This window comes from Athene noctua, chromosome 3 (assembly GCF_965140245.1).
Source record: "Athene noctua chromosome 3, bAthNoc1.hap1.1, whole genome shotgun sequence".
In the NCBI taxonomy this organism is placed as follows: Eukaryota; Metazoa; Chordata; class Aves; order Strigiformes; family Strigidae; genus Athene; species Athene noctua.
Window position 1 is genome coordinate 16,832,006 of NC_134039.1, and position 24,920 is coordinate 16,856,925.

The following is a 24,920-nucleotide window of genomic DNA, read 5'->3' on the forward strand; positions in this document are numbered from 1 at the left end:
AAGCCATAAGGCATGGAGCTGATGCATGCCATGCGTGCATGTGTGCACAGCTTTTTTTCTGGCTGCTCCCCTGGACCAAGAGCTGAAAGCCTCCGGTTGCATCTGACATAGTCTATCTGGCCTTTCATTGCATTTTCAGAAAGCAGCACTCTGCCTTGGAGCAGGCCCCTAGGAATGCATGGATGCTGCGCTGCTGTGCACTTTCCCCATCCCCACTCCACGGTGAGGGGGTGGAATCCCTCGAACAGGGATTGCTTTGTTATGCAGCACTGCTGTAATACCTCAGTGTGTGTGGGCAGCTGGCTGCGTGGGCAGAGGGAAAGCCAGCAGGACGTGAGGAATCCCGCAGCACTTGCTGGCCGTGCTTAACACCCCTGCAACAGTAAAGAAAATAGCAGAGGCTCAGGAGAGATGGGAGTGGAGTTGTCTGCTGCACATCTGGGTAAAAGCTGCATACTGCAGTACATGGGGTACATCTGCAGGTGTTCAAGTGACAGAGATGCTATACTGCTATCAGGATTTTGTGGAGAACAAATTGAATCCTGGGAAAAACTGATGAGAGGCTCCTGTTAGTGGAAGACTAGTGTGTGCAAGTATATTTGAGTTATAATCTAGGCAGTGCAGGAGGGCTCTCACAGCTGGACTGTTTTATCCTACATCCTCTTGCATTGTCTGTGCCATCTTTACTGAAATCTGCACATCCATGCCAGTGTGTGAAATGCATTTTTCTGGACATATTCAGCTCCCAGCTCCTCTGAAGTGAATCCAAAATCGGTCCAGTGGCTTTGCCGTCACACCAGTGTAGCTGACAGCATCCTCATGCTGTGAACACTGTACTGTCCCTTGCCAAATATGAAAGTGTGCAGGTGGAGGTGCGTTTTATGAATCACCGTATGACCTTTGCACTTGGCAGAGAACTTTGCCTGTGCTCTTCAAAGGTGAGCCAGGAGATCTGTGTGCTAATACTGAGGTGCACTGTTGCTTTTCCCTGAAGAAGGCCTGTGTTTTTTGATATCAGATCTTGCAGCTCTCCTGTTCATAAACTCCTGTTCATAAATTTAATGTGCTGACTTGTTCTCCCAGCCACTCTCCCCAGGGATGCCACGCTGCCCAGGGTATTTTCTCTGTGACATTACAGAATAAGCAGAACTATTTCAAGTCCATCTGCTTTTTGTAAACCCATGAGGCCCCTGTAAGGAGCAGACCATTCTCCTGAATGCTGATCCCCTTATAGCTAGACATATGTTGCTCACCCACATCCTTCACCACCTGACAGTGTCACAGTCTGTGCCTGTGTATATCATGCATTCACGTGCTCTGAGATCTCATCTTATCCTTTCCTCACCCCAGAAAACTGCCTGAGCAAACTCAGTTCTTGAGCCTTGACAAAGATCCGTGAATTTGCGTTAGTGATGAAAGTATGGCTTCCTTTCATGAAGAAAACTACTCTTTTACCTCTCCCCACTGACCAGCTCAGAGAACCAAAGGAATGTGGAAATCTTCCTGGCATTTGCACTAATTCCCCTCAGGAAGAGTGAATCACGACAGACACCCTTCAGTGGGGCAGACTGAAATATAGGAAGAAAACCTCCTGCACAATACACACATACACACTCATTCTTGTCTGCACTGTAGGACAGGCACCAACATAGGCTCACAGCCACTCCCAGCATACGTAGAAGATGTGTGTGTATAGGACACATGAGGAGAAAGCCAAAACATGCAGACACACGAGCTCTGATGAACATGTATGGTGCATGAGGAATCTGCATGTACAGGACATAGACACATGTGTGCTTGTTGATACATGCACTACCCCTCAAGAGCTGTGCATGCAGGCACAGACACTGGCACACTAACAAGCAGAAAATCACACCCACAACAAGGCAGTCAGGCCCACTCAGCACCAGGACTGTTCTCAGAGAGGCACAGCCACAGAGGGAGAAAAACCCTCTGTCTGGGAGCTGCATGCAGCTCTCCCAGCTCTGACAAGGCATTCTCCAGGTGCGTGCTCTCATCCACCTACACACAGAGATCTCTGCCTGAGGAGGTAAATCAATAGAGAAGGGAAAAACAACACAGCTAAGGGTGGGGGAAGTGGAGGAATAGATAAGCAAATCTGAGCATGGGATTTCTGTTCAGGCAGCCAGCACCAGGCTCAGGTGAGGAAGGCAGAGGGTGTCACTCATCACTGAACACTAAAAATGTATGAAACAGAGAAAGTGCCCACCTTTGGTTATCCCCCTTTGTGTCTTGAGACCCATTTGCCCATAGACCATGGCAGCAATGTATTCTAAGTCTCTTCACAGCCACCTTTTTCCCTTTGCCTTTGTCTGCCCCACAGAGGGTGCAACCCCAGCTCCCCTAAAGCAAAGGATCATGTGCCCACCTCTCACCCCTGGTCCTTGGGGACAGCTTTCTGTGGTCTACATCTGGAGTAGCTGAATGTGCTTACATTTCCTGTGCTGTCTGTGTGGGACACACCGTGTAATCATGTCCTCACAGGGACCCTAAGCAGACCAGGCTGGGGCAGGGATGATACAAGAGCCTTTGACCCTGGAGCAGATGGATGGCAGAAGAGAGTCCCTGATGAGGCATTCTTTGTGGCAGTGGGATGGCACTTGTGATCACCAGGTGACAGCAGGAGCTACAAGTGACACAGCAGGTCCCATGGCATCCTTTTGTCCTCATTGGCAACTGAGGGTGACTCCTCCAAGTCAGTTTTCTTTGCCTCCATCAGTCCCATCCCTGTCACACACGTGAACTCTAGGAACCCACATACATACTGAGGGCTGCATTGCTGCAAGCCATGAGATGAGACAGAGGCAATAATGCCTCAAAAAGATCATGCAAACTCACCATGTCTCTGTCCTTCCCTTTCAGAAACCCAGACAAAGGGATCCAGTTCCTGATCTCCCGAGGCTTCATTCCAGACACCCCCATTGGGGTGGCACACTTCCTGCTCCAGCGGAAGGGCCTCAGCCGCCAGATGATTGGGGAGTTCCTGGGCAACAGCAAGAAGCAGTTCAACAGGGATGTCCTGGAGTAAGTGTGGAAACCTCTTCCCCTCCTCCCTGCACTGTAAAGGAGTTACCAACCCACTCTGCCCCTGGCTGCACCAGCAAGCACCCTGTCCTCCATACCTTTCCATTCCCACTCTACAGTAACTTCACCATTCCCATCCCTATCTGGCACCTCAATGCATTTCCCAGCAACGTGTTTCCCTGTTAATACCAGCAGCCCTTTCATTTCAGTGTCTCCTCAGAGGGCCTGTGATCATCTAGCAGGAGCACAGCCCCATTGGGTGATAGAAATAGTGATGCTGGGAGGTTTTGTGGGGGGAAAACTGTAACTGGGGTCTCACCCCATCCAGATAAAGCACCTCTGATGCTTTCTAGGATGTACTAAGAGAGGCAGAGGAGGAAAAATATCTGCTTCTTGCTGTGAGACCATCAGGAAGCAGTGAATGCTGGCTCTACACCTTGTTCTTTCTGTCCAGTTCTGAGATGTGTGGCCTTTTCAGTTTGTCCAAATGCACTACAGGAATAATAAAAGGGGAGTTGGTCCTGTTTGTGGTAATGAAGAGTCTTGCATGAGGAAGCATGCTATTGAGGGTTTATCATTACCACTGTAGTCACAGAGCACTGAGGAACATCCCCACTCCAAAAATTCCAATGGGCTGAGTTAGCCCTTTGCTGAACAAGATCTGTTTCCTCCCTGCTTCTGCTCAGTGGCTGGCTTTGATGGATTGTTCCCGTCAATTCTTTCACTGTGACCATATCCTGACCACACAAGTTATGCATCTCTCAGCCTAAACCTCTGTCCTCTTTTAAGTCTTGAAATTTGGACTACAATATCCTGTGAATACCTGAGACCTATACTATCTCAGCACCTGCCTGTTGCTCTGCCTTCCACATTGTAAACATTGCTAACTCATCAGCCCCCAGCACAGCAGGAGCAGGGACTGAAGTTTTGGGAAGAAAAGCATCTTACCTGTTGCTCTGAGCGTTATCCAAGATGACAGGCTTTCTGCAAAGATAGGCCTGGGGAACTGAGATGAGCCTTGTTTCCTACTTGGTCCTGGATCTACTTAAGATGGCGGAAAAGTAGAAAACACAGCTCGGTCTATGATGAAAAGGGGACATCAAGAACAGGGGACATCACTTCTCCCACCCTGAGAACTGACACAGTGAAAGCAGGGTGGGTTTGCCCCAGAGTGTGAATGTGAGGGCTGCCATGCAGGGTGATGTGACCTGTGTAGTCAGGGGGCAACAAGCTCATTCAGAGACCTGTTTCAAGGGATGACCAGCACTCAGCTGGGTCTTTCTTTTATTAGGCAGAAGCACAGCTCCTAGTGAGAGCCGCCTTTCCACTAGGCAGGCAGTCCTTTGCATTGGATCCCTTATTATATTCTCCCATTCTCCAAAATCTTCTCTATCTTCCTTGAATTTTGCAGTGGTTTCTCTTGAACCAAGCCAAACAGAGACCCTAAATCCAATACACACACACTACTTCTACTCCAGGGAAAGACCAAAGGATGCCAGTTCAAGAGCCAAATTTGGGCCCAAATTTCAAAATTCATTCCTGCTGCAATTGCTGCTGCTTACTGCTGCAGGTACCTGACCTTTGGTCTAGTTCTTTTTTTGATATACTGTATGGATATTGATTTGGTCAGCAACGAGACACATGTTCTCTCCAGTCTCTTCATGGTGAGAGCTACAATTAAAAGTAATTGCCTCTTTTCTCCAGCAAGCAATGTGTGGGCTGCTTCCCCTGACAGATACTCTGCTGAAGTCCAAACCTAGCCTCTGCACAGACAGGGAAATACTGCAATAGCAATAGGGTGGCACTTCCTTGTAGTCCTAAATTTGGCATCATCCCTGCAAATGACCATGTTCTTCTGCCTCACATGTGACTACAAACTCTGTGTCAGCAGCTCTTGGGAACAGTCTCTGTTGCAAAGCTCGGTGTCTGCCTCCTAGCCTCAATGCCCAAGAGCTGCTGTGTTGTGGTTGCCTGTCTTGTCTCTGCATGTTGCAGGAGGGCCATTAAAGCACATGGCCCTACTCCATCATGCTCATTATGCTCAGTTTCCACTGCACCTCTCAATGTAACACTCCAAATGGTCAGTGAAAGAGTGACCTTGCCATCCTATTTACAGATGTAGAAAGCAAGGCTCAAAGATGGGAACTGAGCTCTTGAGGCTGTGTGTACATGGACATATCTTGGACATGGACTGTGTGTATATGGACATATATCCAGCAACTGAATCTGAATTCAAGGCTCAGACCTATGTCTGATCTCTCTAGGCAACAGATGATGTTCTTGTACTAACAATCTGTGCTGCCATCCCCTCTTCACAATAAATTGCTGATTCGTCTTCCTTAAAGGCAAAGGTAAAGGTAGACACAGAATATACACAAAACGTTCTAAAGCAGGAAGGAAAAACCACACACATTCAGCTGTTTGTAACAGCTGTTTGCAGGTACTTTCACTCTCTTCCTGTGTCAGTTCTGACCTTGAGGATAGCACTGGTGGGTGGTTTTGCAAGAAAATTTTCATCAACTGCTTGTGAGGGCTGGCTGGGTTATCGCTGTACACCGAGCAGTGTGACATGCATGGAAACAAAGCATTGCTGGGAGAAATTCTGTCCCAGGATTCTCATCCTGGGTATTTTTCCTCTCCATGCTGCAGGAAGAAGAGGGCTGACAGTGTAGTGTAGTGTGCTGTCATTTCCAGTGCACTATAGCTCAAGGGCTAGTCACAACTTCTGAACTGTTTGTGTGGCATTTTAGGACTGTCAAAGACCTAGTCTGGTTCTCATTCCCTATCCAACTCCAATCAAACTAGCTCAGGTTGGGAGAACGGACACTAACACTAGCACAGGTTGGGAGAACAGACTCTGCATGGGCTGTCTCACAGGCCCCACATGTACCCACACCTAGCATGCCAGTGTTAGGGTACATGGTATTCCCTGGAGGGCATGTGGCAGACAGGATAGCTCTTACAGTAGCTCTGCACAATTTTCCCAATGCCACAGTCATTTTGATGGCTCAGGTGGGCAGAATAACAGGCACTGCTAGTCCTGGCAAGCTCAAATGCCCAGGCAGGGTGGCCATGAGCAGGCAGTAGTTGTTGGACGGGCTCTGACTAGCTGCAGTGAGCAAGCCTGTATGCAGGAGGAGATGTCTCTACTCTTTCACATCCCAGACCTGGCCCTGGAGCCTTCCTGGCCCATCCTCTCCCTCCCAAAAGCAATTTCAATTATTGATGTCACTTGCTGTGTTAGTTTAGCTTTCGCTCAATGTGAAAACGTGTGTTAGAATTGTGTATTGTAAGCATTGTTTCTATTGCAGCCAAGTTGAATTAACCCAGCTGCATGAATAAATAATAGGACAGCTTTTAAAACATCTACGAAAGTGTCAGTGTCCCTTGTGCATCTGGAGGCAGGGCAGAGCTGCCCAGGTTACAAACTCCAGAGTCAGCTATAAGTCTAGCCATAAGTCTGCAAACTTTTCTTGGCTTCCATAGGTATTGAAGCTGTGCTGGCTGACAAACAAGCCAACCACTGCCTGTTCCTGGAGTCAGGCAACAGAGCTCAGAAGTGCACGGTGGCATTTGGCACTGTGAAGATGATCCCCCTTTACTGCCCACCTAGTAAATTCAAAACTCCAGAGAACTGCCATGCTGGTTGCAAAGCCTCTTATGTACCTGGGAAGGAGGGTGACTGAGGGTAAGCATAGTATGGGGCCTGAGCACTTCAGTATGCTATTTTGCCTTCCCACACCTGCATGCCCAGTGCCTAAATGCCCTGAAATTATGTACTTCCTTCCATCTTCCTACTCTATCTTTCAACCTTTAACTGATTTTCTTGGAACCCAGAAAAGGTGTCTGGATAACTCACAAGTAATTATACGTGCTAGCCAGAGGAACAAGGGAGACGGCAGGGGATTTTCAACAGTGACTATAATTGGCACACATCCTTTGATAACACTAAACTGCTCAGGCCTGTCTGTTTAGGGAGATACAGTATGTCATTTTGTCTTGCAGAAAAAGTTTCAGTCTTTTAAAGTAGGATTTATCTCACCTATTGTTAGCCACCACCAAGTTTAGTGTCTTCTATCAATTTAATAATTCCTTTAGTCAATGGAGAGACACAGGTCCCTCAAGAGTGTTGTTTTTCTCAATGTGCTAGTTCAGGCCAGATGTCTAGCTTTTAGGCATTTTATGTTACAGGTGATAAGTCCCATCTGTAACTAATTTTGAGCGTCCCACAGTAACAACCACTCACTGTGATCAGAATCCCACAGTAAGTTCCAGCCTCCTCTGGGAATCTGCTTCCACAACCTGCCCTGCAGACAGCTGGGAGAAGTCATTGGAGACTTACCCCAGGGTTTCAATGTTGACCGGTCCAGGGAATACAGCTGTAGAGAGGTAGCCTGGGCCATTAAATCCCTGATCTATTTTTATTCAAATCTACTTGGCAAGTACTGCAGAAAAATCATTCTATTACTCGGAAAAAGTCAGACACAAGTCATTAACACATAAATTTAACATGAGACATTTTATCATTCTTGCATCCTTTCTTCATTCCTTTTTTTGGTATTGCGTGCTGAGATGTATTTCTTTTTGTGCGTTCTTCATTCTGTGTTTATTTGTTGCTTTTGTTCTCCTTCATTCATACTTCCCTTCACTTTAGTTCATTGTTCCCCTCCACCTGTTTCTGACTCAGGAATTGCTTCCATTTATAGTTCATTCATGAACAAGATAATGTAAGTGATGGCATGAATGGAGTCGGCTGTGCTGCTGGTGCTGGATGGCTTGAGTTCAGGTTGTGGGGCTTGGAAGTGCAGAAGTGGCTGTCCTGGTGCATTTACTGTCATAGGAGAAAGGGGTAGGGATTCAAGCAGAGGAGACATTGTGCTGAGTCGGGGGCTGGTTGTTGTTAGACTGTAAGCTGCTGTTAGACATGCTCTCCCTGGGGGTGAGCCACTCTCTTGTCTATCAAGTGTGTATTGTCTTCTCTTTCTCTCATGGGAAGTCAGGGGAAGTCTCATGGGAAGTCAGGGAGAGAAAAGCTGCTCTTAGGAGCAAGGAGCCCAGCAAAGAGGCTGGCTCTCTCTCTCAAAGAAGTGTTAGATTCCTCTTGGAATGGCAGAGGAAACTTGACAGTTTAGCTCAAACTAGCTGCCTTTCCCTTTCTCACTGATGGCATTAAAGAGGATCTGTAGGGGACTTGCATTACAGGAGAGTTTGAGCAGCACAGCTTGTGCTGTGGAGCAGTAGGTAATGATGTGATGGAAACAGGACAGAGAGAAGAACGTGTTGGGCAGTTCTGACCTCCTGATGCAAGCAGAGATGTAGCATAGATCAAACTTGTGGACAAGAGCAGCTTTCTCATGCCAGGCTTGCAAAGGCTGAAGGTGCAGCTTGAACCTGCCTAGGTGCCCAGGGAAACTGTGGTTTCCCTTGTCCCTTGGGAGTCAAGGGTTCCCACTGTCCCTTGGAAGGAAAGATGAAGCCTGGGCAGAAGCCTGCCATGCATTGCTAATGTGCCTGGAGTGGGAACAACTCTCCACCTTGTGAGACAGCTCTGGTGCAAGGCATGGTATGCTAGGCAATTTCTTGCTTAGGAAGGAGTGGATGCTCAAGTGAGTAGCCATGTGAGCTACCAATAACCCTGGGAGGGTAAGTATGTGTGGCTTAGCCCCAGAAAAAAACAGGCAATACGAATAGTGCAGCAAGCCCCAGGAAGGGAAGGCTTGTGTGGGCCATGGTCTCCATTGTGGAGACTACCCTCACACAAGCAAGGCATGGAGGTCAGGACTGGGACACACGCCCGTGCCCCGTGGTGCAAGGAATCAGTGAGTCCTGCTCACCTCTTCTTTCTGTAAGCCTCAGTTAACACGTACAGGCCAGCCTTCTCCCAGGGAGCTGATCTTTTCCTCTGCAGTCCACGCTAAGCCTGGTTCATCTTCAGAAAGCTTGTAGGGTTAGAGAAGCTGAGAAGAGGGATGGTTTTTATTAATTTCTTCGTACCTTGTGGTTTTAAACTTTCTACCTGGATGCCTTCCCCCTTGCTCCCTCCCTGAGAATGGGCTGCAGGTTCATTACAGATGTTTTTAGTTGCAGCCCAGCTCCTGCTGCATTGTCACCTGAGCAGAAAAGCTGGAAAATAGGTCATTATGCTTGAGTGAGCAGATCTCAGCCCCACACAATACAACTGCTTCCTGCCTCCACTGAACCCTTTCGCCACAAGGCTTTTTTGCCATGCTTAGCCCTGCGCTGAATCCTCACAGCACTGATGCCACTGTCCACCGCCTTTTGGGGGGATCTATTCCCTGCAGCCTAGGAGGCAGTGTGACCACCACAGAGGTAATAGCTGAGCAAAATGATCCAACTAGGAGCCCACCCTTTGCACCTGGTGTGCAATTCTCTGCAGTTGTAAGGTGCTTGTCTGCCAAGTGCCTCAGTACAGACCAAGCTCCCCATGTATACATGGGGTACAAGAGCACTCAAACCACCTTATTTATGAGGCAGGGTGTTAGCACTTTTCCTGCTCACTTCAGCAACATGATCCAAATATCCAAAGTCCTATCCCTGTGGGGTACTGGGCTAAATGCGTCTCTAGATTCACTGTGAGGTCAGTTCACGAGAGGTCAGTTCACGTGGCTTGTTGCAAGTCCATGGGGAGGAAGGAATTGAAACGGGAGAAGGTTTTATAAGGTGATTACTCTGCCCCTGCTTCATTATCCTTCAGGCCTCCTGGTGGTCCTGGAATAGGCATCTCACAGGCGTTTTGCTGTTTGTGGGAAAATGAACTCGGCACTGGTTTTGGCACATGTACATAAGCTGCTAGTTTATTCCTTGGATGCAGAGAGCCATCAGCTCTCAGCTCAACCTTTGTCTCTTTGTCAAATCCAGTTCTGGGGAGAGACATGCACCTCATGCGTGTGGCTACACTGCCTTTTACATTGCAATTCCGGAGGCTGACAAGATCAATGTGCTCTTTGCAGTATACTTGCCAAGATATCCTATGTCAGCTTCCAGGATCTCTACCTTGGAAAGAAAAAAAACCCTTTTTCTGGTTTTGCAAAGAAAAGTTGCATCACATTTCAGGGGAGCTCTGACATAGGCACCACAGTTCATTCAGAAAGTTAACGGAAGTCTGTACAGGAGGTCAGGCAAGGCAGAAAAAATTGTAGCCACCTAGAAGAGGAGCAGGAACATGACAACCACATGGCACAAGGTTCTTTGGCTCTTTGAATGTGTCAAATTTGCTCACAAAAAATATCAGACAACTATGATCCACCATTCTTTCTGTCTGTCTAGCAACAGAAAGTAGCAGCATACCCGATGACTCCTCTAGGAGCTATTCTTCAGGCCTTTGGCACAGGCTTTGTCAGATAACTCAAATGCAAGCTCAGGCTGACTTTGCTTGAGTCAAACTTTCTTCCTAACCTGTCTTTTCTGCCTGATCAACTTTTCTCAGGAAGCGGGATGGGAGGGGGCACCCTTATTTGGGCTGAGACACAAATGGAAGGGGCTCCCAGGAGATCATCTTAGAATTTACAAAGTAAACCTGCATCTGTCAGTCCATAAAATAAATGCTCAAAGGAGAAGCTGAGCATAACTCATGTAGCAATGCCTGTTTGAGTTTGAAAACAGCTATAAACATCTACCTTGTTCTAATAAAGGCTTGATGCTTTCTGTATCAAAGGCATCGACTTTATTATTCTGAGATTTGTGCACAAAGGGGAGGACGTCTTAGAGCAGCCTGGGTAGCAGGGGAGGGATTGATCAATGAGGGAGGGAGCAAAAGATACATGATTTAATGCTAGTGGATTGGGGTTACTAGGGTGACCTCAGCAGGTCTCACTGGTGTGTGCAAGGACTCTGCTTTCACATGTCTGGAGGTAGACAATAACAGTAAAATCGTTGGGGTCAGTGCTGAGAAACATCACACATTGAAAAGGATTAAAAAATAATAACAGAAGTCCAACTGCAGAGGTGGTTGCAGCTGTGAACACAATAACGACTAACCAGAGAAGAACTTTTCTTACTATCAAAGATAAATGCCAAGAAGCAGAATGCCTTGATGTTAACCCAAGGGACATGTGAGTATAAGTATGAGAAAAATGAAAATAACAAAGGAAAGAGTCAGTGGAGGAAGGTTTTGCTGTTGCCAGAAACCATTTGTGAGTGTTTCTGCAGTCTACCTCTTGGAGAGGGAAAAAAAGATTTCATGTAAGATTTCCTTTGAGAGCAGACCCCCTGATTCTCTGCCCTTGTTCCTCACCAGTTGTTCCTACATTTTGATTATATGGAGTTTGTGCAGGGAAAGATCGTATGTTTCCTAGCTGAGGTTGTGAAACTCCAACCTTAGAAGATACTGAACACTCTATGTTCAGCCAGAGATCTTGGTAAGTTATTCTGTGGGTGTCACTCCAATTAAGCAATGATATCTCGACCCTTGAATCACTAAGGGAATGGGAGAATGAGAGACATCTCTGAGCATTTGAACCCCGTCCCTCACCCATTTGAGACATCATGAAACAGATTTTTATTCTAGCAAGACTGCACGTGGCATTCAGCAGCCTAGCTCACAAAACGCTTCCCAACAGCCTACAGCAAACTGCTGCACTATAGAAAAGACCAACAGACATATCTCCACTTTATCATAAAAGGAAGAAGAAACTGATGACAGCACATCCCTTTATTAGCAAAGGTTTGTTTGCTAAAATTTCCAGATAATCCTAGGAAGTGGAAGGATCCAGAAGAGAGCTAATCCCCTCCCTTTCTATTTTCCCTGTACCACTCCTCATACAGTCCCAGACAACCTGTCTTGAGGAAAATTTCTTCCTAACCTTAAATTTAGGGTGAATTTATCCTTTACAACATGAGAAAGCAAACCAAACACAATACAGAGGATGAAATAAAGGGTGTGTGTGTGTGTGTGTGTGTGTGTAAAATTTGCATCCAAGTTATACAGAAGCAGAAAATACGAAGTCCTTTAATTTTTAATACACTTGTAATGTCAGGTGGTGTCATATGACTGACGATTACCAAATTAGTAACTTTGTATTTAAGGAAGGCTTAAAGAAAATGTGATTTTGGCACCTGTGAATTTCTTGATCTGTCAGATAGAATGTCAGCTTTGATAATTTATTTATGGGAAAGAATAATGGCAGACAGGAAGGTAAATGGTACATACCAAAGCCAGTGGAGAGTAGATTAATTCAACATCTTTCTTTGTTAAAATAACTAGTTTTCTAGACAAGGGACATGCAGAAGGTAATTCTAGACTTTAGCAAAGCATTTGACATGAGAAATTGTTAGCTGAGAGTGGAAGAGAAAGAAATTAGCAGAGAAATCATCAATAGAGGAGAGAAATGACTGATGCAGACATTAGTGTCTACATACTCTGCTGAAATGGGAAGTTGGGAGAGTTTTCTGGGTCTAGTCTTTTGATTAATGCTTGCAGTAATGACTTGGACACAAAAGGTAGGAATATGCTAATGAATGTGCTGAAGCTACATGGGGAAGGTGGTGTCATTACAAATGACAAAAATATCATACAGTAAGAATAAGAACTAGATTATTTGACTAATACAGACAGAAAGAACTGTAGTAGTAGGATTTGGAGACTAACAATAGGACTTTTTATAAGCTGAGAATGCCTTAGTGGGAAACAAGAGAGGTGGCATCCCCTTCTTTGGGTATCTAAATTGGCTGTGAATTACCAGTGTGGAATGCATCGCTGTGAAAGGAAAAGTGATGTCAGATATGTGAGGTGAAGGATTTCCAGCAGGTAACAGGTATGCATGGCACTGAAATATGGTGGAAATGGAAAAGGTTGTGTGGAATGTGTAGAATTTATAAAACGAATAGGGGTTTGGACAGAATGAGTTGTTGGGGACTCGCGGTGTTTGACTACATGGGCAGAGTTTTACCCAGCCTTGATGTTACAAGCCAGCTGATGTTGAAATGTTATTTCTGTACAACAGCTTCCATTTCCTATTTTCTCTGAGCTGGCTCTGCTCTTTAAAGACATAATGAATGTTGTTGCCACAGTGGTTGAATGGGAGTGAAGAGTGGTGTAGAAGGTACAGGTTGCAAATGGGGGATGTGTACTGCATGCACAGAATGGAAGGTGAGGCGAGGACAAGTGCAGAAACATCCCAGTGAACAGAGAAAAGAGAAGGATGTGTAAGTGGGTAGTGAACAAGTGCATGTGCTGAGAGGGAGGGAGGAATGAACAATGTGTGAAGGACTACTAGATGATAGAAAGGCAGAAACAGATGGATCTATATCTGTATTGATATTGGTATTGGTATAGGTGTCTAAATATCTATGACAATATAGATGTCTAGATATCTGTGTCTATGCAGATACAGATAAATATCAATACATATATATACTTTCTCTGTATATGTATATATGTAATATGATATAGATAGATCATGGTATATATACACATATATATATATATGGTTAGGCACAAGAACTGCTCACCTGCTGTAGAATTCAGGCATCACTTGTCTGAAATTACTGGCCATTTTAAGTATGATCTGGGCAGCTGTAGTGATGTCTCAGGGCCTTTCCCATGGTATTTCCTTTGGGAACTGAGCCTTGGCGCCACAATGAAGGAGCCTGCCTGGTGTCCTCTGCAGGGAGAGGTGCTGATGAAGGCTGTGTCTCCCTCCCACAGCTGCGTGGTGGACGAGATGGACTTCTCAGGCATGGAGCTGGACGAAGCCCTGCGGAAATTCCAGGCCCACATTCGCGTGCAGGGGGAGGCACAGAAGGTGGAGCGGCTAATTGAGGCTTTCAGGTAAGAGAATGATGAGCCCTACAGCCCCACTGCTACAACCAGGTGGAAGCAGAGAACATGCCCAAGGCAGAAAACATGCAGCAGCCATGGAATGAATGGCCGGGGACCTCCCTTCCAAAAGGTGATTATGGAGAGGCTTCTGAAGCACGGAGTCCTCTGTGCCACTGCTGTGGCAGATCCATATCCTTGTCAGATGTTCGGTGGCATGAAGGGCACAAAGAGCCAGAGTGAGGCCAGCACTGACACGTCTGACAGCACGGGACTGCCTGTTCATTGGTGGCTCACTGGAAGAGCAGCACTGGGGCTTGCAGGGGTGCTGCGTTGCTCCCTTGGTGCAGCCAGAGGAGTGCTTTCCCCTTAGCAAGGCAGACTGGAGTAGATACCTCCTATATCACCCTTACATAGTGACACCAGCCTGAGTAATGTCTCTAGTGTCACTTGCTCTTTTGGTTCCTGAGGACAAGAAGGCTGAAGTTTCAGTGGCCTACTTCAGCCAGTGGTAGGTAAATCTGCCTTCAGAGAGTAGTCAGTTCCTTCCTATTTGTGTGAGAGGTGGAGTGAAAAGAGGAATTTGATCCACTTGTGATGAAGCCATTGCCAGCCTTGAGCAGAGGACCCCCATGTTCCATGTTAAGTGTGTGCATCCCTCCTGCTGCAGCCAGAGGTACTGCATGTGTAACCCAGATGTGGTCCAGCAGTTTCACAACCCGGACACCATCTTCATCTTGGCCTTTGCAATCATCCTTCTCAACACGGACATGTACAGCCCCAACATCAAGCCTGACAGGAAGATGATGCTGGAGGACTTCATTCGCAATCTGAGAGGTGAGGGTTCTGCTTTGATTTTTTTTTCCATCTTGCTGCTCTAAATTCTGCCTAGGTGAAAGTTCTCCAGGTCTGCTGCTGCTCCCTGTGAACCAGACATGGAGGGCCCTTTGAGATGTCTTATAGGATGCTGGGTAGGGGGAAGATCTAAGATTTGTCTTCTGCAGAAAGCTGTCCAGCCTTCTCAGAAACCAACCATTTTCCTTGAGAGATGGTTTCATCTTTTAATAGACCTTACTGCTTGAAAGCAGCCCATTGTTATTACATTTTCCTATTGTTCAGCTCCATCCTTCTTAGACCCTGCTGGATCGTGCTAAACAAGCCCTTCCCCTCCTTGCTACTCTGAATATATGAACACATTTTCTTTCTATTCAGGCTAAATCTTTTCATTCTTAATTGCTTGCAATTACTTATAGTAACTGTAGGCGTGACAGAGTTCACGCATACATTACGTCTTCACAATTTCTGATACATCAGTTCCCCAATTCAATTTTCTGCTGTTTTTCAAGGTCAGTCCTTCCCATCTTAGTAATAAGTTGCTAAAAGCACTTTTTCAGATGTGGTGACAACATACTCATACATAGAGCCACTACCTCCTCCTTATTTTCAGATCTGCTAATGCAGCTTAGTATTGTTTGGCCTTTTTGACATCATGTCTAGACAAATTCTTGTCTAATTTCACAGCCATGTTCACTCCCAAGTCATCCTAGGTCAGCCATCTTCCAAGTGTCTCTTACTGCACATCTGCAATTCAGATGAAGCTCCCTCAAAGTTTTTCCAGTGTAAATCCCTGTCTAGATTTTGAACTTCTGTGGGTTCCTTTGACTTGTTTCTTTGTCATGACTGTTGTTCAGAAAGTGTCGTCTCAGCCTCCCACACCTTCCCCAATTTGTCATCCACTTCAGACCGGTATAATGTGATGCTGAGGCCCTCTTTCAAGTTATTTCCTGAGATACTGAATGGGGCTGATACCTGCCATCATCCCTTTTGGTATTACAGCTAATAGTACTAACTCAAAAGGGGGTTTTATGTTAACTTACACTTAAAGCTGCTTGAAAATTTGCCAATTCACAATGAATTCAGCCAACATGAAGATCACTCACCTCCAGCGTGTCACACACCACAACTCACTAAAGCGAGTAAATGTCATCTCATTACAGACAAGGGGAGACAGTTCTTTCCAGACTCACCTGCAGGCCAATGCCCAGGTCAGTAGCTTCACCAGCCTGTGTTTGAAAAAAGACAGAGTATTCAGGCTACATTTGCCAGGACATGGATGAGGGAGCCAGGAGATGACAATGCCTCTCCATTCTTCAGCAGTTTCTCACCTGCATCAGTCAGGGTAGTACATCTCAGACCAAGGAGCTGGAGGGAAAGCAGAGAAAATCAATATGAAATGACTGAAGGAATTCAGTTCAGAGGAAAGACTGGCAGTTTAATTTGTGGTGTTTGGCTCAGGGAAGGGTGAAAGAAAACTTTTCTGCCAGGCTCTGCAAGGGTCAGATAGCAAAATTTGGAGAGTTATCTAAGGAGATGTAAAAGAGGAAAGGGACAGGGCCAAGACAGAGATATCACAGAGTAACAGGAAAGTATTACTCCTAGGAGACATCACAGAAGGAAAACACCACCAAGCAAACAGGAGAGCTGACACTTGCTCTTCCTGATGCTCACACTGGCTGGAGAAGCAGCTGAATCCCATCACAGATCTCCTCCACATCTAGCACTTCTGATGATATGAAATCAATGCAGGGGTTGCTGCTGAGTGGCCCAAGATATATGAATGTGCAATTGTGGCTATAAAACCTTAGGGAACACATGGAAAGGAGCCACACTGCAGAGCAATGGAATAATGAAATCTTCTGCATTGGCCTTAGAGATGTCAATCTCTCCTGCTGGTGCATTAGGTGTCTTAGAGCAAGAAAGAGAACAACCTAAAGCAAAGTATGGCTCTTTCCCTTCAGCCTTCCCAGCACTGCACAGTGCAGAGGCAGTAGCTGCCTATCAGGGACCACCAGTTCTTTCCTTTCCTTTTCTCCCCGCCTAGTCTGCCCAACATTTTCTGTATTTGGCAGGGGTGGACGACGGTGCTGACATCCCACGGGAGCTGGTGGTGGGGATCTATGAGAGAATCCAACAGAAAGAGCTAAAATCCAATGAGGACCATGTGACTTATGTCACCAAAGTGGAGAAGTCCATAGTTGGAATGAAAACGGTGAGCAGCCATAACCCCACTGGCACCCACTCACCCCTCTCACCCCCACCTCACCCACTGACCTCTTTTCTGCCTTTTTCCTCTGTGCCCCTACTCCTGTGATACTTTACTTGATTTTGGTGAACTCACTCCTTTTTCTCCAAATACTTTTTTCCTTGCTATCTCATTCTTTTCTAATTTTGGGCGAATCTCCTTGGCCAGAGTTTACAGTATCTGGTGTGGTAATTGCTTGCCCAAGAATCTCATTGCAGGTCCTGCCTGCCAATGCAGGTCCTGCCTGCCAATGCTTCAGTGATAGCTCTGCAGTGCTTCAAACTTTCAGGCCTTGTGAGGGTGTAGGAAGTGGAAGGCAAAGTGGTAGAAAACAATTTCACCCATCTGTCTCTAATGAGTTCCCTAAGGACTGCTGGGGTTAAGAGACTCCCAAATGCAGAGACAGCTTCTTCAGCAGTAAGTGATCTGTTATGCAAAAACATACATACTGTTTACCCAAAATGAGCAGAATAATTTCTCAAAGCCCAGGAAACCTGCAGATGTTCAGTGTGGTGAGAGAAGATGAGCAGTCACCCAGTGATTGGAAGCCAGAGGTATATGAAGATGGGAAGTGTGAGCAAGAAGGTTTCCTATAGCCTGTCTCACTCCTCTGATTTATCCAAATCACAAAAGCATAGCGCTCTCTGCTATTGCACCAGCTGGAGGAGTGATGGGGAGGAGACAATTTAAGTGGGCAGCATGGACAGAATTGGCTTATGCTACTGTCAATGGGCAGAGTTGTGTAGGCTGAGGATGGGGAGGATGGGGAAGACCCACAGTGGCACCTCCCTCAGCCTTTGGATGCTCTTGTGGATGTTCTGCAGGTTCTGTCTGTGCCCCATCGACGGCTGGTCTGCTGCAGCCGCTTATATGAAGTGACTGATGTGAACAAAGTGCAGAAGCAGGCAGCTCACCAGAGGGAAGTTTTTCTCTTCAATGACCTGCTGGTGGTGAGTGTGCTCTGGCAATTAGGCATTGCAGTAATAAAACTTGGCCCCGATTTCTATTAAAAAAAATCTAAAACCTGTCCACAACATCCATTCACCCCCTGTCCTAAGTACAGACTATCTCCTGGTCCATCAACATTACAAGACACAGCTCTGGATCCATCACTGTTAAAAACCTACCAAATTTAAAACTCCTCTAACCCTTGAAAAAACAAACTGTCACATCCTACAGCCATCCAAGCAATGTCATTGCTCTCTCTCATGCCTTTGCCAGCAGGCAGGTTCGTTTCATGAAAGGGACGTTCACTTCTTTGTCTGTTTGTACTGTAGTAGACAGAGCCCTCCCAGGTACTTTAAATCCTTCCTGCCAGACACTTTAAAACCACTGCCTTCTAACATTGCAAAGACTGTATGAGAGTAGATATTACTGGAGCCCCAGATGTGTATAGTACTTTAAAAGTGTCCTGCTCCAGAAACCTTGCAGCTGAGTTCAGACAGGTACAAGGGAAGGCAGAGGTACACTGACACTGGGAGGACAAAAAAGATGAAAACTCTGCTGAATTTAATGGCAAAATGAAACTGAATGTTACAAATATAAGGCTAAAACCAAACCCTTTTGTAGGAGCTGAGAACAAGAAGCTTTCCACACCTATTCCTCTACACCCATTTGTACAGTTGTGAAGCTGGGGAGAGGGTCTGCTCCTTGCTATCCCTCTACTCCATAGTATAAATCAGATCCATAAGAACTAGTGCTGGGGGAGCAAGGGCAGTGCAACATTCACATATACTCTTTTTTCCAGGTCTAAGGTATTTCTGACAGACTTCCCTTGCCTTTTGATCTGGCCCTTGGTGAAGAGAATTGCTCTTGCAAAGTCAGAAATGTGGGCATCAAAAATCCAGCACCCCTGGGATACAGAGATCTGAGTAGGCCCCAGGGCTATGTGTACAGAATTTCAGAAGTTGTTACAAGTGCAGCATGGCAGGCAGCTTTCTGGGCAAAGAACCTGTCAGTCACCAAGTTTTACTCCCATGTACAATTAACAGAGCTTGCAAAAAGCTTTTTTGCCTTGAGCAGTTTGCATTGTTCTTGCCTCACTGTTGCCCAGTACCCCTGCCCAATGATGCCTCTCTCCCTCCAACAGATCCTCAAGCTTTGCCCCAAGAAGAAAAGCTCCTCCACATACACATTTTGCAAGTCGGTTGGCCTTCTAGGGATGCAGTTCCATCTCTTTGAGAATGAATGTAAGTCCATTGCTCCTTGGTTGCCTGAAGGGGTTTGGCAGGGAAAAGGAGAAGGAGGGAGGGGAGCTGTGCCACCCAGTGTGAAATTGCATCAGAAGAGAGGTACCATCAGGGTTAAAAGTGGAGGGGAGAAAATTGAGGCTTGGTGCTGAGGAGATCCCTGTGCAGGTACAGTGTGATGAGAAGAGGTTCCTAGTACCTCTCGCTGTGTCTGAGCACCTGCAGAAGAGCTGAACTTAAGCTCATTGGATCTGGCTTGTCATGGTGGCAAGGACATCACTCGAATCTCCTTGCCACCATGGAGGATGGTGGGGAGGAATGAGGGAAGCTCTCAGGAGCCAACTGTAGGTGAAGAACCATGTTGATAAAACTGCTGCTGCCAGCTTTAGCCCCTCTCCCCTCATGCCCCAAGTCACAACTCCCACCTCTTCCTTTGACACTGATAAAGGCTCAGGTGCTGTTGCTGCCTCCCTGCCCTGTGCCATACTGTGCTGTGCTGAAAGCTTCCCGAGACAGAAGCAGAGCCCTTGGAACAGCACCCACCAAAGCATGGCGAGAGGCCAGCCCTAGTCAGCCTGACCTTGATGGTCTGGGAATAGAGCCATGATGTGTCATGATTGAGGCTGGTTGTGTGGTGGAGGAGTTCCAGAAACAGGCAGGCTTCCTGCTGGCACAGGCAGAGGGGCTGCACAGCAGACCCAGGCAAGCATGGCTGATGCCCACTGGGGTTTTTGTGAGCACCTGCAGAACATGCTGCAAGAAGGGAAGATGATAGCAGCACACTGGCTATACTAAGTTTTTTACAACTCTCTACCCTATTGGCAGCATGAGTTACTCCTCAACACCCCACTCTGCAGCATGCAGAGGCTTTCACACCCCTGTATGTACAAAAGAGTAATTCATAACAGCATCCCCAGGAGGCTGGAATCAGCTTTCAGGAGTATTGTGACTATCCTAGGAGTTCCCAAGGATCTTCTGGAAAAGGCATCCATATCTCCTGCAGAGATGGAAAAGCAGATGTCCTAAAGAGCTTGTGATCTGAACAGATGAGACAGACACAGGGTGGGAAAAGGTGCCTGAGACACAAACAGGGGGAGCTGAGGGCTGGCAGCAAACAGCATGTTATTCCTTTGAATTGTTTGATAAAGATTGATAAAAGAAGAGGGTGAGAAAGGCAGGCAGATTCAGGAACAGTGGAGGAGAAGAGAAAGCAAGACTGAGGAAGAGAGAAATTAAATGTAGAGAAAGGTGAGAGGGAAGGAGAAAAGGGGCTGAAACCACTGGCCATTGAGCAAAAGGTAGAGGAGGTCCAATCACAAGTGTAGCAAGTTCTCTGCACACTCTTGTTCCCCTGCTTCTGTTGGCTTAATCTCCAGCCACCACCTTGCACCCAACCTGATCTTTAAAAACAAGACCTTTTGTTGTGATATTTTCACTCTCTGGACATGTCTTTTTGTTTACATTGCTGTGTGTTTTGCCTGTTGGGGTGTACTAAGCTGAGACCTGCAAACCCACATCTTCCTCTTTACAATTCTCTCTGCACAGCACAATGAGCTGTGCTAAAAGCTCTGTCATCTTCTCTGCTGATGGAAGTAGAGACTGAGGAGAAGTCCTACCACTGTGGATGTTAATGACTGTTCTGGCTTTGACTCCAGGAGCCAACCTCTCCTGTTGCATCTCCCACAGGAGAAAAAGTGTGGTTGGACTCATATATACTGTTTACTCCTCCTCCACAGATTCAGAAGTGCCTTACAGTCCTACCTCTGTGCTTAGTTTCCCAGAGCCAGTGTTGCACTAAGTGTAACTAAGAGCTAGAATTTTCTGGTTTTGGCAGTGCTGCAGTAGTGGCAGTTGCCTTGCTGCTGCAGCTTGGTCATTCTGTTTCCTTGGAGGGCCGCAATGTTTGGTTCCCAAAGTTTGCAGCATGACAAACTCTAGGTGTGCCATTCCTTTGAACTCATGTTGGAAACTCTGTCCTTCAGAAGTGCCAAAGCAGCCAGCTACTCCAGTACAAATGCCTAATGCCTCTTTATTTTGTTGACACATCTTCTTTACAGATTACCCCCATGGCATCACACTGGTGACTCCAGTTTCAGGCTCAGAGAAGAAACAGGTACTACACTTCTGTGCTCTGGGTGCTGAGGAAATGCAGAAGTTTGTGGAAGATCTGAAAGAGTCAATAGCAGAAGTTACAGAGCTGGAACAGATACGAATTGAATGTAAGGCCCTCTAATACAATTCACACTGTAATGCCATCACACTGCATGTGTCTACAAGGACGAAAGGGTAAAGGAAATGGATTCTTCAGGAACAGGGGGAAAGAGGATGAGTAGTACAAGTCTGCACAGGATTGTTCTTGTGTTCACCAATGGGGTGAAAAAGCAGTCAGGCTCTGTGACCACCCACCAGCAGGAGAAATGGATGAACTTTACTTATGATGCTTATGAAACAGAGTATATGATACAGTGACCTGGAACAGCGAAGCTTAGACTGCCAGATCCAGAACACTCTTCACCATCTCATACTCCTTTGACTATGCAAATATGATGTATAGATAGCTGGGAAGTATAAGACAGGTCTGGTAGCCTTAGCAGAGTTGTCCTTCACTCCAGGAATGTCTAGGGAGCAAGCAGTCTGTACTGTGTCCCTCTGTGGCCTGTCTGACACAGATTAGATGTCCGTGTAGCCTTTGATGGCTTTCCCATATATAAATTGATGAGCCAGAGTAGCTCAGCATCAGTGGTCCCCTCCTCTGCAGCAATAAGCTATTCTGTATAAATGCAGGTCATATCTAGAAGGTCTTGTGGAGATAGTTAAGTTCCTCCACATGTCAAGTTCTCTCCAGTTTCTGTCTTTTTATTGGCTGTTCCTCTGTCCCTCCCTTCTTGGCACTCTCTTGTCATCTTCTTGCATTAATTGTTCTTGCTGCCTTCCCATATTGCTCCTTCATTATGCTGGTGTCCTTCCCTCCACCCTTCTCTCCTCATTCTCTTCTGTATGTCTGTCTTGCAGGGGAGCTGGAGAAACAGCAAGGGGCAAAGACTCTCTCATTAAGGACCAATGGAGCTCAGATGGAATTGCAGTCTAAGCAAGGCTCTCCAACAGGTAAGAGGAAACCCAGCTTCTCTTGGTCAAGCAGTGCTGCCTTTGCAAATGTGTTCTCATTGATTCCTGTGAGAATAACCACAAAAAAAGTGTTCATGTTCCATTTTGTATCCTTTAGCCTTGACCAAATAGTGACAATATGGGAACATACACATTCTTCAAATACCCTAGAAAAGACATTGAAGTCTTATTATCCAGTTCGTAGCTGTAACATCTAGCAAAGAGACATTACTGATGGAGCATACATAGCTGCTGGAGAACCTGGCCCACTTTTTCTTCCCTGAACTGATGCAACACAGTAACTGCACTATTAACTTCCTCCAGTCTCTTCATGAACACTATTAACTTCCTCCAGTCTCTTCATGAACACTTTGAACCAGCCGCTGCGTATCAAAGGCTTTGTATCCATTCATGACTTGGCTTGTATGCCAGCAAAAATCAAGTGCAGATAGGATAGGATCCCAAAGGGGCCTCCTCCTACCCCACTAAGCAGCTATCAGGTTGCAAGGGGTTTGGATTTGGTTTTGCAGTCAAGAATCTTGTTTGGCTCTGCACCTCTCCCTTTAGCTTTCCAGTCCACAGTAGGAGGGCTGGCTTTTGACTAGAGGTACAGACCTCATGAGTAAGATATTTTGTTTTATTTCAAAGGCAAGAAGGATTTGGGGGAGAAGGTCTCGGACAGCACAGTGGAGGTAAGTAGAGTGCAGAGCAGCTGAGGTAAGTAATTCTCTCTCACTTCAGCTCTTCTCACATTCTCTATTGTTTCTTTTCTCAGGTTTTAATCAATGCCTCCCCAGCCAGACTGACAATTTTACCAATTTCCAGAGATACAATTAAAAGTTACTGCTAGGACGGGTAATACAACTTTCAAATCCAAACTAAACTTCAAAGCATTTTCAGTCCGTTTTTATAACTGTAACATCCCTCATGGACCAAGCTCCCAAACGCTGTAGACTAACCCACGCCACTGCTTATGGGGAGACCAAGAACCCCACTAAATACTTCCCTGACATGCTAACTCCATGCAGCATTACATGCAAATTCCCTGCAGCCCAGCTTTCCTGCACAATCTCTTCAGCTCTGTCTCTCCATCCCCCCTTGAAGGGGATTAAGCATGGCCTTTGTATACCAGAGACTTTCCCTAGAGCTTCACCTTCCTAGGTAGGGAGCTTGGCTGTCCTGTGTACATCTATCTTTGCAGGAATGTCTAGAATCCAGTGGGTTGCCTGTTTCTTCACAGACACCCATACTCCCACTGCCCGTGAGGAAACAGGAAAATGCAATCTTCACGCTGAAAATCTTATCTACTACTTCCTACTCTCTCCCTGTCTGGAATAGCTTCATTGTCCTGAATTTGTCCTTTTCCAGGGTAGTTCTTTCCCCTCTTGTCATAGCATATTTACTCAAAGAGTTTAGCTTCTCTGTGGGGAGTACGTGCTACTTCTTTTCCCTGAAGAGCACCCTATTTCCCTGCAGACACCCCCTTCCTGGGGAAGGTGCCTCTCCCAGCCAGTTTCCTATTCCTGTTGGGAGGAGTGTTTACTTGTGAAGAATAGCTTCCATGTATCCTAATGTCATTAGCACTTCACGGCCCAGCAACCAGTTTTTCATATGAGATGTTCCACTGCCTGAATAAATATTGACACAATATTACATTCTGCTGTGCAGTGAGTCTGAGCAACCTCCGTGCTTGAGTAGGGACAGACAGCTCATCCTTATTCCAGCATGGTGGGAAGCTTGGCCACTCCACAGCTTCTCCTTCCCAATTGTCTGGTGCTGCTGTGCAACATGCCAGACCATCAGGGCACCCCCATTGTCCCATCTGCCCATCTATACCCCTGCTTAGCTGGAAGTGCCAACCTCCAAGCACTTGTTTCCTACCCAGGGTTTGTCACTTGACTGACATTCTGTTTTGAGCTGGTAATTTTGCTCTGGTTTGGGGTCTCCCATCAGTCCATGTCCTTGCCAGGAGGAACTATAACTTCATCCACCATTCAGGAAGCACCATTTTCCTGCTGTGCTTCTCCACCTAGGGACCTCCAGTCCAGTCCAGCTCCTCTTTTTCAAACTGGACTCAGTGAGCTCCCTTATTTGACTCCATTATCAGCATCTCTCTGTGGGGACCCTCACGACTTCCTGCTTCCCTTCCCCCTTTCAGCTGCCCAAGTAATACTCTGCCAGCAGAGGAGCATTTCCATTCCTTTGAGATTATCTAATCTGCTGCCATTTCATCATGAATTTCTTTTATCATTGTATGAGCTAGATGGACATTATTTTTTTTTTCTTCTTTTTTTGAAAATCATTTCCTTTCACTGACAAACCATCAAATGGATCAAAGGGAGCTGCCTTTTGCTAGAGTATGTCAGATTTCTGCTTTTACCTATGTAAACAGATTAGCCAGTCATGTGGTGTACCTTCCTACTCAGAAAGGCAGGGAGCTGGGAAAGGCTCGAGTCTCTCTGCCTCTCTCTATCTCAGATTCAACTACCATCATTTTGCTGAAACGTACAACCTCGATTATCTGAAACCTTGCTGTCTGGTTCCCCTCTCCTTTTTGCTTGTGGGGACACAGGAATGACCTCTGAGGTCTGTTCATTACCATGAGAATTTACGGACGCCTCCACTCCTAGAGTTGATTTGCGTTCTCTGTGCCGTTTGGATAATCAAAGTTGCACTGCATTTGGGAATGCCGGCCCTGCCACCTTTGATGTGATGGAAAGGA

The 24,920-nt window shown here is 46.3% G+C and overlaps 2 protein-coding genes across 5 annotated transcripts in view; one reads left to right on the top strand and one right to left on the bottom strand.

Annotated features, from left to right (window-relative positions):
• The window catches only part of IQSEC3 (IQ motif and Sec7 domain ArfGEF 3), a 107,019-nt gene that overhangs the window by 76,552 nt on the left and 5,547 nt on the right, over positions 1-24,920 (top strand). For 2 of the 4 annotated variants that reach the window (XM_074902111.1, XM_074902110.1), the window contains exons 5-14: positions 2,884-3,045; positions 13,712-13,834; positions 14,493-14,659; positions 16,732-16,871; positions 17,729-17,854; positions 18,994-19,093; positions 21,151-21,312; positions 22,106-22,198; positions 22,847-22,890; positions 22,974-23,053. In XM_074902111.1, the coding sequence (XP_074758212.1) occupies positions 2,884-3,045; positions 13,712-13,834; positions 14,493-14,659; positions 16,732-16,871; positions 17,729-17,854; positions 18,994-19,093; positions 21,151-21,312; positions 22,106-22,198; positions 22,847-22,890; positions 22,974-23,048 (1,192 nt within the window). In that variant the 3' untranslated portion in view covers positions 23,049-23,053. The remainder of the gene's footprint in view (positions 1-2,883; positions 3,046-13,711; positions 13,835-14,492; positions 14,660-16,731; positions 16,872-17,728; positions 17,855-18,993; positions 19,094-21,150; positions 21,313-22,105; positions 22,199-22,846; positions 22,891-22,973; positions 23,054-24,920) is intronic. The other 2 variants (XM_074902108.1, XM_074902112.1) reach the window with 1 other exon arrangement.
• The window catches only part of LOC141958973 (sodium- and chloride-dependent GABA transporter 1-like), a 53,084-nt gene continuing 50,296 nt past the window's right edge, over positions 22,133-24,920 (bottom strand). The window contains exon 15 of the mRNA XM_074902115.1: positions 22,133-22,264. Within this exon, the coding sequence (XP_074758216.1) occupies positions 22,178-22,264 (87 nt within the window). The 3' untranslated portion in view covers positions 22,133-22,177. The remainder of the gene's footprint in view (positions 22,265-24,920) is intronic.